Source organism: Apodemus sylvaticus, chromosome 2, assembly GCF_947179515.1.
Source record: "Apodemus sylvaticus chromosome 2, mApoSyl1.1, whole genome shotgun sequence".
NCBI lineage: Eukaryota > Metazoa > Chordata > Mammalia > Rodentia > Muridae > Apodemus > Apodemus sylvaticus.
Genome location: NC_067473.1, coordinates 23,736,448 through 23,756,379, shown reverse-complemented (window position 1 = coordinate 23,756,379; position 19,932 = coordinate 23,736,448). Strand labels below are relative to the sequence as shown.

The window sequence follows — 19,932 nt, the reverse complement described above, 5'->3', positions numbered from 1 at the left end:
AAGCTAGAAACCAGTATATTTGCTTATATTTTAAATTTAAAGCTTGATAGTTATATCTTTGAGATACACAGAGTACATATAAACTTAATGGATTTCCAAGACTTGCTGTGACCCTGTTGCTGACACATACAGCTAGCTCTCTGTGTTTGAAGGCTGTAGACTCATGCTGACAGGACAGATACTGAGGAGGTGACAGAAGATGGACAGTGCCTTCGTGACTTCACACAGCTGACTCTGTAGCACTGCCATGCTTACCTCCTGCCTGAAAGCCGTGCCTCATCTGTTTTGCTGTCTTTTAAGTGTCCAGGAATGGGTCTGCTGGTAGCATTTGCAAACTACTAGATTTTTAACATTGCTGTAGTCCAAAGGTTTTCAGTAAGTGGAATATCTTCAGAAGTTTTAGCGTTTTTTACAAATTCTTTCAAAAGTTCAAAGCTTTCAGTTTAATAAGCACATATGTTATATTTCATTTACTACATCTCTGTGATTTTGATTTTGATCTAATCTATCAGTGCACCGCACAGTACTATCAATACTGAAGAACTTCAGAGTCAAAATGTTGAGGGTTTGTCCTAGACGACAGTTACCTGAATCTGTAGCAAATATAGTAAGCACTGTCCTTCGGTAGCTCTGTTCCCCCACCTTCGTATGATAGAATCCCTGTCCACTGGTTATATTCTATAGCTTACTAAAACTAGCCTTTATCTCTTACAGAAAGTGATCTACAGCAAATGTGTGTTATCTGCCGTGACTTAGCCTACCTGCTGTTAGTACACTGCAAGAGTTTGGCTGAAGTTTATTAAGATGTCTTTACTTGAGATCCTTTCTTAGGTTTTTTTTTTTTTTTTTTTTTTTTGCTTGTTTATGAGCGATGACACTGGATTCTCATCACTTATCTTCTTTTTGTCCTCTTGCCCTCCTGGTTTAGCTTGAACATGCGAAAGTTACACAGACAGAGTTGGTGCGTGAGTCATTTAGACAAAAACAGGAGGCAGCAGAGTCACTCCACTGCCTGGAAGAACTGCGGGAGCGCCTTCAGGAGGAGTGCAGGGCCAGGGAGCAGCTGGCTGTGGAGCTCAACAAGGCCGAGGGTAAGCGTCCTGCCTGCCGCAGCCGGCCACACAGACAGGCGGGGTTGCGGTCCTTAGAGAGAGATGCCATGCACAGCCAGTTAGGGACCACCAGTGGGGTTTAAAGTGGCCAGTGAGCAGTAGTTACAGTTTGTCCTCTGAGCTTCCCTAGGTCATTTAAAAAAATCAAGAACGCATGTGCACACACTCTCAGACACACTACAAAGACTATAGAATTAGAGATAACATTAAAAGTTCTAGATGATTCAAAAGCAGATGATGGTGAGCCTCAGATAATTCCTTTAAAATGAGAAAGCTGATACTAAAGCTGTTATTTGAATGGCATAAGGTCATAATTAAATGGTTACTGTTGGCTTTAAGCCTCCAAAGCCTTCTCCTATTCTCCTGCGCTGTTGAGGGTGTTGGCCTTCTAGACTTGCTTAAGTATCAGCCTTTAGTATAGTTAAAATGTGATTCAATTCACAAGCATTTGAATCCCAGGAGCCTATCTATTTATCTGTTATGTGTGTGGTGGCACTTTAGAGCAAAGTACTGGACATAAACTGAAACTTTAGGGGAAGTTTCATGTTTATGCAGTGTCAACATGAAAAGGAGTTCACTGTACAAATGGCAGGAAGGTTCAGCTTCAGGGTTTTGAAGTTCATTCAGCTTTAATAGGATGAAGTGATTTAAAGTTTTGTTAATAGAGTTTTTTTTTTCTTGTGTTATTATTAAATCTAATGGTAAGCTTGGCTTAGATGCACACATCTGCTATCTTAACACTCAGAAGGCTGAGGCAGGAGGATTATAATAGTCAAGGCTAGCTTAGGGTCTAATAGTAAGACCTTGCCTCAAAAAACAAAGCCTGCTGGTGAATTGAAATTAGAAACAACTCCATTTCCTTCCATTGTGTCTTATAGGTGTCATTGATGGGTACTCGGATGAAAAGACTCTTTTTGAAAGGCAAATTCAAGAAAAAAACGATATAATAGAACATCTTGAACAGGAGTTATTATGTATGAACAGCAGACTGCAAGAACTCGAGTCAGACCAGCGCCGGATGGAAGAGGAGCGGGAGCTACTGTCCAGGCAGAGGGAGGCAATGCGAGCAGAGGCTGGCCCCGTGGAGCAGCGTATGTATTGAGACTGTGTATCTCAGAGTTCCTCTTCTGTTTGTACTTGTCAGATGCTCCTGTGACAGACTATCCTCTTTCTGCCATCATTTATATATTTTATATACAAACTTGAAAAATCATAAGAAAATATACTTTAAAGGCAAATTGTTACTAGCCCTTTTTATGAAATTATATTTCCTATCTTAGATATTAACTGTTAATAGGGTAAGAAGATTACGTATGCTGAAACCTCTGTATCAAAAGAAAAAAGCAAAGTAAAAAAGTAAAGAGGCTGTGTGTTTGGAGATGGGCAGGACAGAGCTCTCCCGTGGGAGAGAGGCCACGCAGTGTCGTAAACACTGATCTGATACTGCTCATGAGCAGGGTGGCCGTGTGGGCATGCAAGCTGAGCACCCCGAGGACATCCGGCATCCTGGTCAGGAGGAGTCAAAGAACATTTAACTTTATAATGACTAATTTTTGCATCTTGAGGTTAAAGTTTGAGTGGTAAAAATCTGTCTTTGTGAGCATAAACTTTGAATCCTGATTACCACACTCTCTTTGCTCTTAAACCTGTAGTTAGACTCTACAAGTTTGGAGTTTCTCCAGTTTTGCCAACTTAGAAATACAACCCACATTGTCTCCCCTGAGAGGGTGCTCATATCAGTTTGGCACAGGTTTAGGACTAGAAGTTTTAAGTTTTTTGAGATCTCAAGTCATATATACAAAACATGCAGGAGTCCTAGAACTGTGGGTATCAGTGACACCCAGTGAAGTCAGCTTCTTAGCGTGTGCAGATAGGTGTTGCCATATTTGAGGACGTAGAAGCCATAACTATGTTTCTGTTTTCTGTTTTGTCTTTACTCTCGTAGGGCCATTAGACACTGCAGCTGATGCCGCACCTGGAGCAGGTGTGTGCAGAGTTGCATGCACTGTTGTTGGGTGTAGAGACTCACAAGTAAAAATTTGGTGATCCTTAATTATCAACTAACAGTTCTAATTTTGCAGTTTCTCTGTAGTGTTTCTTTCATACTTACAATTTTTCTTTTCAACAGTAACACAGCTTAATTTATAATAAAAACAAGTTTCGATTTGCTATTAACAACCGAGGCTCAGAACCACCATCATCTTATTTCATCTGTTTTGGCACAGAGTCCAAAAGCACTTTGAATTTTCTAAGAAAATACTGAGTATTTTTAAGATACACCATCTTGGCTTTATGAATACCTTAAGCTCTCTGGTCTCTGATTTTCGAAGAGTTCTTTCGGAGCCAAACAGCTCATGAGATGATGGCGGGGAGGGATCTGTCTCCACTGAGAAACTTTGTGGCGGTGCACGTAGATATTAACACCTAATAATTGTGTTATTTTAGAAGAGAAGATGTTTCGTCTAGATCCAGGGTCTGAAGACAGTGTTGGTATATGGTTAGTGTAGGTAAATCTGAAAGGCTTGGATGTGGGTTTTTGCTGTAGTTGTTGTTTTGCCGCTTGTACCTTCTCACCACGGTGACTGCAGCTGATGTGCACACAGCCCAGTCTGTGCTCTCGACACTGGACTTCACATGTATTAATTTATTTCCTCTCCATTGTTCATAACAAAACTGCAGACCATCTATCTTATCAGATGTTGCACTCTGCTTCTGCTGCCAACCAACACGGCCCCATACCTGTTCCTGTGTCTTAGTTCACATCATGTAAACATGAAAAGGTAGTGCACGGATGTAGATGACATGACAAAGCCTAAGGCTAACCAGGAGTCCTGACTGTGCTCCCCCTCCTCCTCCTGCTCCCGTTTCTTGGTTAAAGATTTACAGTATTTGCTTACTGCATTCATTGTGTATGCATATAAAGGGGACTTTATGGCTTTGGAATGGACTCAGTTTTGCCTATGGTTAAAAATGTGGTCAGCATTTTGTTTTAATTTTTTTCTTTACTGTGTTGGTTTCATAAAAATATGTTTTTGTAATAGGAATTCTCATTTTTGTTAATTCATTGTGATTTTATTAATAGTCATTTATTTTCTTATATAGGAGTAAGTAAGATACTTTGATCTTTCCAGAAGATAATATTTACTTTTGTGTTTCAAGCACTGGTTAACTTTTAAAAGTATTAACAAACCATACATTATTTTAATGTATATATGATTAGGAGATTATAGCTGTTATACTTCACTGAAGTCAATCTCCATTCTTTTCTAAGAGATTATCAGGCATATCCCATCTCAGGAGGCAGAGGCAAGTGGATCTCTGTGAATTCCAGGCCAGCCTGGTCTACAGAATATTCATGTTTTAATTTATATAAAGAAATTCTCAGACATTATTTCATGAAGATTAAGTTTAAAAAGGGTAGTCAGTGAATTCATTGTCACAACATTATGAGTCGTAATTTAACCAAATGCACTGTCACATTTGTAAACAGAATTTCTGCAGGAGACAGAAAAACTGATGAAGGAAAAGCTAGAAGTACAGTGCCAAGCCGAAAAAGTCCGTGGCGATCTTCAGAAGCAAGTGAAAGCTCTAGAAATAGACGTCGAAGAGCAAGTCAGTAGGTTTATAGAACTGGAGCAAGAGAAAAACGCCGAGCTCATAGATTTAAGGCAGCAAAGCCAAGCACTGGAAAAGCAGCTAGAAAAAATGAGAAAATTTTTAGATGTAAGTATCTTCATCTTGGGCTTTGTTTTGAAACCCTGTCTAGTGTGGTTTGATGTAGGGATATGAATGAACAGACAGACGGGTAGGTAGATGGGTGGGTGGACAGATGGAAGGACATGGGTAGACAGATAGGTGAATAGATGGATGGGTCGACAGTTATGGGTGGATGAATTACTACTAGGCCTAAGGTGTTAGCCCAGTAATACAACCCAAGTTTGCTTAGTATTCAGAGTCTCTGTGTTGAATTCCTAGCAACAACAAACAAAAATTAAGTATATAATGCATGAATATATAAGAAAAATTAAAAGCACATCCAATTTGTGAATAACCCTGAGCAGCTAGGTTTTGCAAATTCAAAGTTAAGCTTGTTCTAGCTTTTCCATTAACTAGTGGTCACAACAGGTGAGAGCTTTGAGAGTTTTCACGCGTCTGCACACGGCCCTGTGCACAGAAGCACAAGCGCTCTCATGCGTCCGCGCACAACCCTGTGCACAGAAGCACAGTCCCCAGGGTGCCTCTCGGCCTGGGGCTGACACAGCTGCCCTCCTTCCATTGCTCTCACCCAAAAAATGGCCTTGGTTTTTAATTTTCACGTGGGACATCTTTCTTTAAGGTCCCAGAAGCTTAGGACCCTCCCTTACCCAGGGAATCTGTTGCTGACATTTTATATTTTAGATAACAGTCTATAATAGGATTAAACAAACTGATTTATGTATTGCTCATTTGTTCTATGACTGATTGTCTTGTACAAATTCATCTTCCTCTTTTTCTGCATTTAACCATTTTAACAAAAAAGATGGTGCTGCAAATGATTTTTAAATATTCAAATTTCTGGCTAAGAGCCCAAATTGGCAATGTATTTTAACCCCCCTCCCCCAATGTAGTTTCCTCTTAAGCCTTTATGGTTTGGGGCGTTTGTGTATCTCTCCATTAGCTCTAAACCTCTAGCTAAAGGGACATGATTAAAAATAGAGACAGTAAATATTAACTACTGCTGTTTCATAAGCCTCAGAGTGCTTTATGTTTTGTCTGGTTGTTTTTAGACAGGGCCTCACTCTGAAGCCCTGGTCGGTGTAGAACTTGCTATGTAGACTACACTGATCTCCAGCTCACAAAATTCACCTGCCTTTGCCTCGCAAGGACTAGGATCAAAGGCGCATGTGACCATGCCGACCGTTACATCGGCGTTGACGGTGTCGTTATCATTCCATTTCAGGAGCAGGCCATCGATAGAGAGCATGAGAGAGACGTCTTCCAGCAGGAGATACAGAAGCTAGAGCGCCAGCTTAAGGCTGCGCCTCGACTCCAGCCTGTGAGCGAGCACCAGACCAGAGAGGTACGGACTCATTGATAGGATAGCTTCTCCTCTATTAATTTGTATCTTGAGTGTAAAATAAGGTGTCTTCAAAAACTCAAATGTGCATTCTTTCTATAGTATATAAATCTTAACAATCAAAAATTAAATACAAGGTACTTGTTAACCATAAACTATACTGTAGTGGTCTGAGAGTACAGTTAGTGTGCTCACCTGGCGTGTTTGAATCCCTGTGTTCAAACCCAGCCACTGCAATGCGGGGGAGGTAGTGAGATTTGAAATTACTCCCCTCTGTGTATTACACAACTAAATAAACTTCCTTGTTCATTTCTCTATTCTCACTCCTAATAGAAGTGATTTGAGGTTATTAGCAGGCCAGCAGGATGACTCCGTGCAGTGTGCTGGCTAATTTCATGTTACCTTGACACAGGCTAGAGTTATCTGAACGGAGGGCACCTCAGACGAGAAAATGTCCTACTGGCTGTAAGGCATTTTCTTAACTAGTGGTTGATAGAGGAGGGCCCAGTCCATGGTGGGTGGTGTCATCCCAGGGCTGGTGGTCCTGGGTTCTATAAGAAAGTAGGTCTAGCAAGCCAGTAAGGAGCAACCTCCATGGCCTCTGCATCGCCTAATGTGGCCCTCCGGTTTCCTGCCATGTTTGAATTCTGTGCTGAGTTTCTTCAGTGAGAGACTACACCGTGGGAGTGGAAGTATATGGAAAATAAGCCTTTTCCTTCTGAACTTGCTTCTGGTCCTGGTGTTCCACTGCAGCGCTAGGAACCCTGAGACACCTGAGTGTCTTACTTAAGGTTTTACTGCATTGAACAGACATCATGACCAAGGCCACTCTTATAAAGACAAATTTAGTTGGGTCCGCGGTTTAGTCCCTTATCATCAAGTCAGTCCCATCCCAGCAGGCAGGCAGGTATGAGCAGGAGGAGCAGAGAGAACTTCTTCTTCCAAAGGCAAAGGCATCCTCAGGCAGCTAGGAGGAAGCTCTCAAAGACCATCCCCACAGTGACACACTTCCTCCAACAGGGCCTAGCCTCCTCCAGCAAGGCCACAACCCCAGCAAGGCCACACCCCCAGCACTGCCTCTCCCTGGGCCAAACTTATTCAGTCCACCACACTGAGTAAAGGGACTTGCTGTCAAGGTAAACAGCCTGTTCCTGGGAAGCAGAAATAGAGAACCTTCTCCAACTAGTTCTCTGACTTTCACATGTGTGCTGTGGCGCGCGCGCGCGCGCACACACACACACACACACACACACACAAATGGATACAATAAAAAACTTTAGCAAATGGATTTTTAGATATTTATTTATTTGTTTATTTATTTACTTCACATCCAATTGTACCTTCCCTTCCCATCTTTCAGTCCCTCTCTCATTTCTTCAACCCCATCCTCCTGTCCTCCCTTTCTCCTCAGAAAAGGGGAGGTTTTTGCACAGATTCTCATAAAGAACATTGGCTTGCAGATTTCACTTACTGTATTTGGCTTTGTAAAAAACATTTTTAAATTTTCAGCTATCACAAACAAATACTATGTTTATGGGGTATACTTTAATGTATATACCAGAGGTATCATGTGTAGTACATCATGCATTTATCATTTGTGTTGGGAATATGATGGCAGAAACATTAAATATTCTTTTCTGTCAAACACTGTAAAACTTCTTTTAAGACAATGAATTTGAATCTATTTATCTCCAACACATTGTAAAACCTTTATGCAAAAAAAAAAAAAATCCATTCATTCCTGCTTTATACTTCATCTCTCATTCTCTTCTAAATCTGCCTCAGGGAGGTCTCCACTCCTCCACTCCACTTGACTCTCTGCTCACAGTTCTGGGAAGTCACCCAGCTACTCTCGGCCCTCTAGAATGCACTCCTACATTCATACAGCCACTCAGCTACTCAGAGGCATTCCAGAGAGCTTTACGGAACCATTGCATTTGGGGATCTCTCTCATCCACCCACCCACCCACCCACCCGGGTACTCACCCACTCACCCACTCAGTCACCTACTCAGTCACTCACTCACTCACTCACCCACTCACTCACTCACCCACCCACTCACTCACCCATTCACCCACTCACCCACTCACTCACCCACTCACTTACTCACTCACCCACCCACTCACTCACCCACCCACTCACTCACTCCCCTGCCCACTCACCCACTCACTCACTCACTTACCCACTCACCCACTTACCCACCCACTCACCCACTCACTCACCCACCCACCCACTCACCCACCCACCTACTCACTCACCCACCCAACCACTCACCCACTCACCCACCCACTCACCCACCCACCCACCCACCCACTCACTCACTCACTCATTCACCCACCCACTCACCCACTCACTCACTCACCCACCCACCCACTTACTCACCCACCCACTCACTCACCCACCCACCCACCCATTCACCCACCCACTCACTCACTCACCCACTCACTCACCCACCTACTCACTCACCCACCCATTCACCCACTCACTCACCCACTCACCCACCCACTCACTCACCCACCTACTAACCCACTCACCCACCCACTCACCCACCTACTCACTCCCCTGCCTACTCACTCCCCCCACCCACTCACTCACTCACTCACCCACTCACCCACCCACTCACTTACCCACCTACTCACCCACTCACCCACCCACTCACCCACCTACTCACTCCCCCCACCCACTCACCCACCCACTCACCCACTCATTCACTCACCCACTCACTCACTCACTCACCTACTCACTCACCCACTCACTCACCCACTCACTTAGTTACTTACTATGTGTATTGGTGTTTTGGCTTCATGTATGTCTGTGTGAATGCATCAGATCTTCTGAAAGTGGAGTTACAGACAGCTGTCAGCGTCCATGTGGGTGCTGGGAGTTGAACCTGTGTCCGCTGGAAAGCAGCCAACCCTCTTAACTGCTAAGCCTTCTCCAGCTTTGCTCCTGTCACCCAAGAGCCCCAGAGCCTGCAGTCAGGTTAACCTTGCGGTTGTCAATGTTCAAAGAGCAATACTTTTTTACTTTTGGTAATTTCTTTGAAATGCCTCACTAAAATATAGTATTCTTATATGTCTTAAAATTACAATATTTTTACAACTTTCTTCTTGATAAGGATATCTTATTAATCCTTCCTGTATTCTTTCATTGCTGTCACACAACACTTGGGGACTGCCTATCAGTCTTAGAAGACAAATCTTGGAATACTTACTGTTTGTTTTGTGCAGTGTAGGAGCCAAGACTAATGACACTTAAAGTAATTCAGATTCCTTCATCTACTGCTAGCCTGCAGAACGTATAGGCTAAACCTTTGCCAGATAACTAACTTATAGCACATGGGAGGCTTAAAGGTCATTGTTCTTCACCTAAGAGCAAGCTGCAAGTCTCTCAGCTCTACTATGTCATTAGGTTGCAGTGTGCTGTGTCTTTAGAGAGTTCACATTACTCAAAATGCATTATCCCTGTTTCTGCCAGAGTAAAGACATGATGCTCTTCACAAAAAAACAAAGCAAAGCAAAGCAAAACAAAACAAAACCTCTGGGTTGGGGGAAGGATTGTGAGAGACGGTAACTGGGATGGGGTCAATGAATAAGAAAAAGTAATAATAGAAGCAAATTTAAAAAAAACTTAAAAAATTTTAAATTTAAAAAACCTTAAAAATGAGTTTTGTGAAAGCATTTCTCTTTTAACTAGTGTGCCCAGTTTTATCATTCTGCACAGTGTTGCTTTTACAAAAGATGACCATTGCTATCCTTATTTTAAAATAAGATTAACATGTTCTAAAATACCTGGTTTTAGTGGGGTATACTTGGGTTCAAACCTGAGGACTTGCATGTATTAAGAAATCGACACTGTAGCATGAGATACATTTTCAAGCCCCAGAAAGCAGTTTTTAAGTGATACATACGTTTCCTAACTACGGACACTCTGTATTCTGAAACCTGTCTTTCATCATTTCCTCAGGTTGAACAGCTGACTAATCACTTGAAGGAGAAAACCGACAAGTGCAGCGAGCTGCTGCTCTCCAAGGAGCAGCTGCAGCGAGATGTGCAGGAGAGGAATGAAGAGATCGAGAAGCTGGAGTGCCGGCTGCGGGACCTGGAGCAGGCCCTGCTGGCCAGTGCAGAGCCCCTCCCCAGGGTACGGCCTTAGAGCACAGTGTGTCTCCATTACTGTTGCTTGTTTTCCTGTTAGAGGTGGCTTGCATCCCTCCCTTCTGATACAGGAGGATTAGTTAAGCCAGAGAGTTGATCACCATTTGAACTGTCAGTGTGGCCATGAGCTTTCAGACCCTAGCCTGACTCCACAGTAGATTCAGTGAAGCCAGTTCCCATTACTCTCCTGAAAGCCAGAATGGGTAGAAGGTCAGCAGAGGGAGGGAGATTGGTGGCAGGCAGATGGAAAAGGGTTTTCGTTTTATCTCAGGAATGAGTTTTAAATGTCGGCAGTGTGTGTTTGATATATGAAAAATGCATGCAAGACTGAGTACCTGTAACTTGTTGAAAATCTCAAAAGTAGTTTCCCATTTTAAATTGGAGTGAGAACATCTGCTAAATAAAAATACTACAATGAATTATCAGGGTATAATGTCTGAGGTTTTAAAAAAGTTCTTATGTATTTTTAGTTAGAGGACCAGAAAAGGTCTGGAGCTATAGAAGCGGACCCAGAATTATCTCTAGAAGTTCAGTTGCAGGCCGAGCGGGATGCCACAGATAGAAAACAGAAAGAGGTAAGAAGTTTCTTTTTCAATGACAAGTGCAGTTTAAAATCAGTTACCTAGAAAGTACCATTTGAACAGAAAGACGCTGTCTGAAAGCCAAGTTTAGAGTGTTCTTAGGTCACTGCCTTGGAGATTGACCTCGGAGGTCACAGCGAGAACAATGGATCTGGTGATGGTCAGAGCCAAGGCAGTGGGAGTTCACAGGAAAATGGAGCTGGTGTGGACTGTGGGGAGGGGGATGGAGAGCCAGAGGGCCGTGGTAAGCTTGTACCCCTCTGTAGCCGTCACTCTGCCAGGCGTCTGCCGGGTGCCGCTTATTTAAAATATTTCCTGAGAGATTATTGCATAATTATTTCATAAGTGAAATGTGTAAATACAAGAATGGATGAACCTACGTGCCTGGGTCTGAGCCCGTAGCTCCTTGTTGGTCACTTGTCTAGCTTATGCAAGCACTGAGGATTCCCCAGCACCACACAGCAAGAGCAGGAACAGCAAGGATAATAGCTACAGCTCTCCTGTTTGTCCACACTCCTTACTGAGAAAGAATTCCATCCAGCTGGGGATGGGGGTTCACCCAATGCCCTGAGGCTGAGGTTGGGGGAGGATTGGAGCTAGTTCAGGCAGACTGGGCAGCGCAGCAAGGGCCTATTTTAAAAGTGAAAATTCATTATAATTACAAAAGTAAATTAAACTTCTACTTCATTTGTAATGTATTTAAACCTTTTTTCCCATCAAGTACGTCTTAGTAGATGTGACTTTTAAAGTTTTTAGGGGTACATGCCCTCACATACCTGCGTGAAGAACAGAGGTCAGTCACTGGGATTGCTCTTCTGTACATGTCTACCTTGTTTTATAGTTCCAGACATTAGTTGATAGCTGTGTGGATATGTGCATGTGAGTGCATCCGTGTCCACCCACCAGAGTGTGTGCCATTATGATCACCTAACATGAGTACTGGGAACCAAACAAGGGTCCCCTGTAAGAGCTGTGTGTACTCCTACCCACAGAGCCATATCTCCAGAGCCCCGACCCCTACTCCTGCCTCTGTGCTTTGGGAACAGAGCCTCTCTCTGGTCTAGCACTCACCAGTTAGGCTAGACTGGCTGGCTAGGGGGTCCCAGAGAGCCACACATGTGGGGCTGCCCAGAGCCAGGAGTCCCAGAAGGTGCTGCCATGACCGTCCTCCTTTCATGGACTCAGTGGAGCTCGTCCCTGCGTGCCAAGGGCTTTAGGCGACTTATCTGGAAAGTTCTTGTTTATTTTGCTTTTCAGTTTTGCCTTTTTATGTGTAATCACTCTTTATTTCAAGAATTGATGTGGAAAGACTCACATTCACTAGAAAGGGAAGGGAAGTAGTTTGGTGGTAAATGACCCTGGGTTCGTTCCTGGCACCACAGAAAACTAAATGAAGAAATCATTTCCCTAAAACAGGAGCCTTTGAGCAGACCTGGAAGCCTGCCCCTGCTTCATCTCATCCCTCTTGACTCCACATACACACAGCTTAGTTTGTCTGATTTTTCTTTCTTTCTTTATTCTCTGTGTGTGGTGATTTTTCCTTCATCTATGTCAATTGTACCACATTTCCAGATTCCCAGGGAGGTCAGAAGAGGGAATTGAATTTCCTGAAACTGGAGTTACAGATGCTTCAGAGCCAACATGTGGGTGCTGAGAATAGAACCCAAGTCCAAAACTCTTCCATTGACATTGTATTTTCTTAGATTTTGTTTGTGCATGTATGTGTGCCATGCATGCATATACAAATCTGTGTACTCACACAGGTCAGTACTGGAGGCCAGAGGTTGACAGCAGATGTCGTTCATAATCCCTCCCTGCTTTATTTACTGACACAGGCGCTCTCAGTGAACGAGCCAGCGGGCCTTGAGGCCTGTGTTTCCCTCCTGAATGCTGACTCTCGTGTCCACCTGGCTGTTGTGTGTGACTGAGGGGTGTGGACTCCAGTCTCTATGCTTGGACAGCAAGCATTTACTCACCAAAATGTTTCCCCTGCTTCCCTTGTGTGACGTTTGTATATACTCAGCCCGGGGAGTGGCTCTATTGAAGTTGTGGCCCTGTTGGAGTAGCTGTGTCACTGTGAGTGTGGGCTTTAACACCCTCATCCTTGCTGCCTGGAAGCCAGTATTCTGCTAGCAGCCTTCAGACGAAGCGGTACAGCTCTCCGCTCCTTCTCTACTCTGTGTCCCTGCCTGGATGAGAATGCACTGAAGCTCTGAACCTCTAAGCCAGCCTCAGTTAACCAAGAGGGTTCAGTGCACAGTTTCAATATGTGGCCTAGAGACTGGTTTTTGTGGTATTTTGGTGAAGAATGTGGCTACTTTCTGTCCTTGTGTGAAGAGTCTGCCTGAGGCTAAGGTGAGGAGACTCAGATTAATTGCATTGGCACAGGAAGTCTCAGAAAGGCCTATCATACACTTTGTTCTCAGGGTAAGTCTCAGGAAGAGCATTTTAAACAAGTGTAGCAAGCTGACAATATATTTGTTTGTTTGTTTGTTTGTTTGTTTGTTTATGGTTGGAGTATTAAAGGGCACCAGGTAGTGAAATGGAGCTGAATCCTGTGTTAAAGGAGATAACAAAATAAGGGAGTGGGACTTTGGGGCAAGATCCTACCCAGCTAAGTTTAGGTGTAGGCTTGGTGGTACACACCTTTAATCCCAGGAGATAAAGACAAGCAGATCTCTGTGTTCAGGGCCAGTCTGAGACAGAGCAAGTTCTAAGTGAAGAAAATCTTAAATCCAGGCACCATGGTACATACCTCTAATCCCCGGAGACAGGCACAGGGATCTCTGAGTTCAAGGTCAATCTGTACAGCAAGGTCCAAGCTTAGGCAGTGAAGCAGCTTGCAAAAGGAAGCTAGTGATGATGTAATAGAACAAGGGCGTGTGTTCTAGCTCCCTTGCTCAAGCAGCTGAACTCAGCAGCTTCAGCCATGTGTCTCTGGCTTTATAGTCAAGAGGAGAAGGAGACTACTACTGGGGCAACTGATGCTGGTTAGCTGGAGCTAAGACATTAGTGGTGATTAAGAAGAGGCTAGCACCAGAGGTGAAATCTTCTGGAAAATGTTTTCTGAGAGCATGTTCCAGAGATACCTAAGGTATCTCGTGCTGCAGCTGTACTTGGTTGGTACTGTGTAAGAGTCACCCAGGTGATACTGGTTTTGGAGGCATGAAGGGGTCATAAAGAGTAGCTGAAACTTGGCACTGTGAGAGGCCAGAAGGCCATTAGTGAAGGTGCAGCCCCAGTTGCAGTTCGGGCCCAGGACTGAAAGGGTCATGCAAAGGATTTGGGACTTGGCACTATGAAGAGAGCCTATGAGAGGCTATTGGTGAAGCCTAGTTGCAATGGAAGACCCCAGTGTATTGGAGATGCCAATATTGGGATGATCCCAAGAACAGCAGCAGTGGAGTGGATCAACCTGAGCTTAGCTACAGAGGGCAGAGCTGGAGAAGTGATGCCAGCTCTTTGGAGGAGCCCAGAAAATCACATGTGGATCCCAGACATCGAACGGAGACTATGTAACATTGAGGTTGCATTGGAGACTCCAAGATGGTTGAGATGCCAGAGCCATAGGCTATCTGCTGAGGAAAGCTGCTAACTGGGAGTGGAACCACCCCGGAGAAAGAAGTATGTTGCAAATCAAGAAAGATGAAAAAGGAGTTGGAGATGTGAAGACCTCCTTGAGATAAGACATGGAGATTTGGAAATCTTACACATTACCAAACTCTGCATCGATTTTGGAGTTTGTCCAGCTGGTTTCCTGTCTTGCTTTGGGGATTAGAGTTAAGTGATTGGATGGATCTCAGAAGAGTCTTTGAACTTTGGACTTTTAGCATTGTTGAAACTGCTATGGGAACCTTTGAAGTTGGACTAAATGTATTTTGCATTATGCGATGTTTAGGTATGGCTCTCATAGGCTCATGTTAGAACAAGCCTGTGGGGGCCAGGGAGTGGAATGTGATGGTTTGTAAATGCTCAGCCCGGGGAGTGGCACTATTAGAAATTATGGCCCTGTTGGAGTAGGTGTGTCACTGTATGTCTGGACTTTAATACCCTCATTCTTGCTGCCTGGAAGCCAGTATTCTGGTAGCAGCTTTCAGATGAAGATGTAGATCTCTCAGCTCCTCCTGTACCATGACTGCCTGGATGCTGCTATGTTCCTGCCTTGATGATAATGGACTGAACCTCTAAACCCGTAGTCCAATTAAATGTTGTCCTTTTAAGATTTGCCTGGTTATGGTGTCTGTTCACAGCAGTAAAACCCTAACTGAGACACCTTGTCTCTAGTTTTCAGATGATGACTCACTGTGTGGCCTAGGCTGATCCCAGACTCTACAGATTAGAGGACTCTCCATAATCAACCTCCCCAATAGCTGGAACTACAGGCATAGCATCATGACCACCTGCTCTTAGTATTTTTAAGATGCACTATAGCTCTACTACTACCTTAGTTTCTTGAATTGAGTAATAAATGTCTACTTTTCCACCCAGAATAAGTTGCCATCTGGGACTGCTAGAAAACAGAGAGAGCTTATGTCAGCTAGCTTGTTTCTTTACAGACAAAGGCATAGAGCAGTGGACACTAAATGAGTTCATAAATTCATTGGTGTGAAAAAGGACAGCATCAGACAATGTAGTATAAAAAAAAAAGAAAGAAAACAACAACACATAAAAACTTTAAGCATTTGCTCTGAAAACTAGGCAGATATTTTCAGATAACTGATATAAATCTAAGGTGTATCATATGTATCAGATTTTAAGTGGATTCACTCTCAGAGCTTGAATTTGGGCAGAAACATCTTTAAAAACCTGTTTGACTATTTGAAATGGAAGGTGAATTGGAAGAAAACTTTAAGAGTTTCAAAAATGCTTTTAAAAAGTAAGGAAATGATTTGTATAGAAATGAGGTTTCTAGCTGTGTATAATGGACTTTAATGCCTTTCTTCCCTGCACTTGAGAGGCAGAAGGAGGTGGATCTCTGAACTCGAGGCTGTCTTGGTCTACAGAGTGAGATCCAGAACAGCCAGGACTGGGAAATGAGACCCTGTCTGCAGAAAGGGAGGAGGAAGAGGAGGAGCTGAAGGAAGAGAAAAGAGGAGGAGGAGGAAGAGGAGGAGGAGGAGAGAAAAGAAAGAACAACTTTAAGTGTTTTTTGTTGTGGTGGTGGTTTTATAAAAAAGGTGCCTTAAATTTTATGTGTTGTATTGTATTGCTAATATGCTTATAGGCAGTAATAGTAAATAATACTTATCTTTGTTCTAGGCCATGTGCTAGTATCGGCTGAGGAGTATTTTAAATACTCTTTCCTTGGGGTCATCATCTCACCTGTGTGTAAACTGAGATTTAAGAGAAGCTGACACTTAGCAGAGCCAGAATTTGTCATAGAGTTCACAGATTTTTTTTACCACTGTCGTGATGCAGTACTGAGAAGCCTTAGGGATGGATTTGGCATGTTGTTGTGAACATAAAAACTATAATGTGTGTACAAGAGACCAGTGCTTCTGGGATCTTATGTGCATTTGAGTCACCCAGGGACCTGGTGAAGGCTTCTGCGCAGTGCCAGCATCTACACACCCATGTACTACGCACAGCCAGGCACTACTAATTTACACCCAGGAGCAAGGTTTAGATCGCAGAGCTAAGACTTTGCCTGTAAAATGGCAGACACATCAAAAGAATGGGCATGGCATGTAATGTAGGCTGCAATTCTGAAGTGAAATAACTATATGTGTGTCTTTTATAATACCTTGTTCTAAAAGCAGTTGTAGAAGTTAGGAATGGTTGTGGAACATATGAATAGGTGTACATACTAGTATGTATCCTTAATAAACATGATCATCAATGTTCTCAGCAATAAACTGTTAATTATATGTGCAGAATCACTAAATATATTTAAGTACCTACAGAATTAAATACCAGTGTTACAGATGATAGATAGATAGATAGATAAATAGATAGATAGATAGAGGTCTTTGACATTAGTTATAAGAAACAGGATAAATGGGGCTAGAGAGATGGCTTGGTGGTTAAGAGCACTGGCTGGTCTTCCAGAAGTCCAGAGTTCAATTCTCAGCGACCACGATGGTGGCTCACAGCCATCCATAAGGTGATCTGATGCCCTCTTCTGGCATGCAGGTGTCCATGAAGATAGAGCTCTCATATACATAAAGTAAATAAATTGTAAAAGAAAGAAGAAAAGAGGCAGGACAAACTGTTTTGGAGCAGAAGACTGCAGCAGTCATCCCTTCAGATTCAAAGATGCCTTTACCCTGACTGTGATCTGAGGACACCCTGCTCCTCTTTGTGACTTTTCTTTTATATATGGGAATGATTATAGAACAGCCTGGACGAGGAGATGTGTGTGTGTGTGTGTGTGTGTGTGTGTGTGTGCAGTGGGGTCTTATATGTGAAGGCCAGGGGTCCACCTCAGGTGTCATTCCTCAGGAACCATAACCATGTATTTTGAGACCTGTATTCACTGGGACCTGTGGCTCGACAAGTCAGACTGGTCTCAACAAGCCCCAGGGATAATCCTGTCTCCAGCTCCCCAGTGCTGTACTCATACCCCCACACTTAGCTTTTTACAGAGTGCTCGAGGATCAAACTCAAGCCCTCATGTGGTCATCTGAGCTGTCATCCCAGCCTCAAATTTGGCTATTATTGCTAGTAATATACTATTTTTATTAGACTTCCTAGGCTGACTTCAAAGCCTCCCTTGTCAGTACTGGGGCTCAAGTTCTATGGTGTCGTGCATAAATAACCGATTACCCTGTAGATTTTAAGGCAATAAACAACCCAGCTGCCACCCAGGACTGCTCCTGCATCTTAGGGTGCTTGTACTGTAGCAGTTTTAATCATCTATTAAGTCATTATGAAGTAGTTGGTTAAATGGTTATTACTATTCCTCAGTCAACCCATATACGTATAATAAAAATAATAAAAATAAATCTTTTCTGTAGTTTGAAGCCAGGTGTGGTGACATATGCCTTAATTTCTAACACTGAAGGAGGCAGGGGCAGGCTAGCCTCAAACATACCAAGTTCCAGGACAGCCAGGACTACATAGAGAGACCTTATCTTTAAAAAATCAGACAAACCTAGAAAACAGAAAAGTCCAGTTTGAACATGTTTAGGAATTAGACATACCTTATGCGTAACTTAGAAGAGCATTTTCCTTTATGTTTAAGCATATGTAAATGGTAATATATCCTTGTAAAATAAATAGAACTTTTTTCTATTTGACAGTTTCATGTGTATGAACTGGGTTTTTGTTTTTGTTTTTTTGTACCCCTCGGATACCTTTGATTTTAAAGATCACCAACCTAGAAGAACAGTTGGAGCAGTTTCGGGAGGAGCTGGAGAATAAGAATGAAGAGGTTCAGGAGCTTCTCATGCAGTTGGAAATCCAGAAAAAGGAGTCCAGCACCCGCCTGCAGGAGCTCCAGCAAGAAAACAGATTATTTAAGGTAATTGACTTGGAAAAATAATTCACATTTTGATAGTTTGTAATTTTGTAAGTTATTTGTGTAAATGAATTATTTTAGCTAGCCCGTAGAAAAGACCCATACCCTGGTATTTTATTTACAAGCTGCAGTCCTAGATCGGGCAGGTTCTATGCTATCCTCACATCTCAGCCATACACTCCTCGTGACTCACTGTTTGAGTCCCGCCAGGGCTATTTTTGCATCATCAGTCTGCCTTGGGGTTCCCTTCTCTTGTCCACATGCTCCTGCTCCATCCCGTATAATGGCGACCTCCTGCCCTCTGTCTTCTCCTCATGGTCTTTCTCAAGATTCCCTACTTCACTCTCAGGCCTGCCTTCCTAGCCTTTCTTCCCAGTCATAAGCCCCAACCATTTAATGGCCAATCAGGGATTAAATTGGGGAGCAAGGTTTACACAACCAAGGCCAGTATACGTGACAATTCACTCATCCGGACAGCAACGGGATCTTGGGGGTCAGACTTCAGCATTTGTACACATAGCACCAGATGAGCCCCCAATATATTTGCCACCAACAGCATTAGTAGGTAAATGAATTTGCATGGGAACTATTTGCTGTTCAACCTAGACACTTGAATTCATCATAAATGAAAATATTTGAGATCATTTATCTAAATATTTTAAGTATTGAAATACAGTATCTTAATGTATTATGTGTACACCATCTCTTTTATAAAACTTAATTCAAGGAATGTTTTGAAATGACATGTAATGATCATACAATTATAATTATTTTTGTCCCTAGGATGAAATAGAAAAACTCGGGTTTGCCATGAAGGACTCAGGTTCTGTATCTACTCAGGACCAGCCCATGCTGTTTGGCAAATTTGCACAGCTAATACAAGAAAAGGAGATTGAAATTGACCGGTTAAATGAGCAGTTTCTAAATCTCCAGCAGCAGCTTAAACTCACAGCAGATAACAAGGTGTGCCATTACATTTGTTTGTCAAAATTATATGACTTATGGTTTTTCAGTTTCTATTACACTTACCTATGCTGGAGAAGGCAATGAATTTGCATTCACTCCACAACCTGTTTTGGAGGTCAGTGAACAGCTTGTGGGTGTATTTCTTCTTATACCACATGAGCCCCAGAAATGAAACTCAGCTCCACAGCTTTGACAGGCAACATCCTGACCCACTAAGCTATCTCAGAGGCTGTAACTAAAATTTGAAACACAAAATAGGGATACTTTTCACTTTCCTGCTAAATTTCCCGGGGGTGGGGGTGGGGGTAAGGTAGGGTGAATGCACCTGAGCGTGCAAACACATGTATCAGTGACACACAGTGGCCAGAGCAGGGCATCAAGTTTATTCTGCTGTTGCTCTGCCACATTGCCTGGGCACAGGGCTTCTCTGTTAGTCTGGCTGACCAGTGAGCTCTCAGAATCTGCCTGTCTCCAGCTCTCAGTGCTGGCTTACAGGCTCTCATTACCCTGCCAGCTTCTTACGTGTATGCTGGGGACTTGAACTCAGCGGCTCATGCTTATGGAAAAGCACACCTAGTCACTGAGCCATCTCACTCACTTG

General features: G+C 43.1%; 1 protein-coding gene across 3 annotated transcripts in view; it reads left to right on the top strand.

Annotated features, from left to right (window-relative positions):
* Akap9 (A-kinase anchoring protein 9) overlaps nucleotides 1–19,932 on the top strand; it is a 146,326-nt gene that overhangs the window by 98,783 nt on the left and 27,611 nt on the right. For all 3 annotated transcript variants that reach the window (XM_052173169.1, XM_052173168.1, XM_052173170.1), the window contains 8 exons: nucleotides 929–1,091; nucleotides 1,991–2,203; nucleotides 4,603–4,835; nucleotides 6,052–6,171; nucleotides 10,135–10,311; nucleotides 10,796–10,900; nucleotides 18,216–18,368; nucleotides 19,149–19,328. In XM_052173169.1, coding sequence (XP_052029129.1) covers nucleotides 929–1,091; nucleotides 1,991–2,203; nucleotides 4,603–4,835; nucleotides 6,052–6,171; nucleotides 10,135–10,311; nucleotides 10,796–10,900; nucleotides 18,216–18,368; nucleotides 19,149–19,328 — 1,344 coding nt within the window. The remainder of the gene's footprint in view (nucleotides 1–928; nucleotides 1,092–1,990; nucleotides 2,204–4,602; nucleotides 4,836–6,051; nucleotides 6,172–10,134; nucleotides 10,312–10,795; nucleotides 10,901–18,215; nucleotides 18,369–19,148; nucleotides 19,329–19,932) is intronic.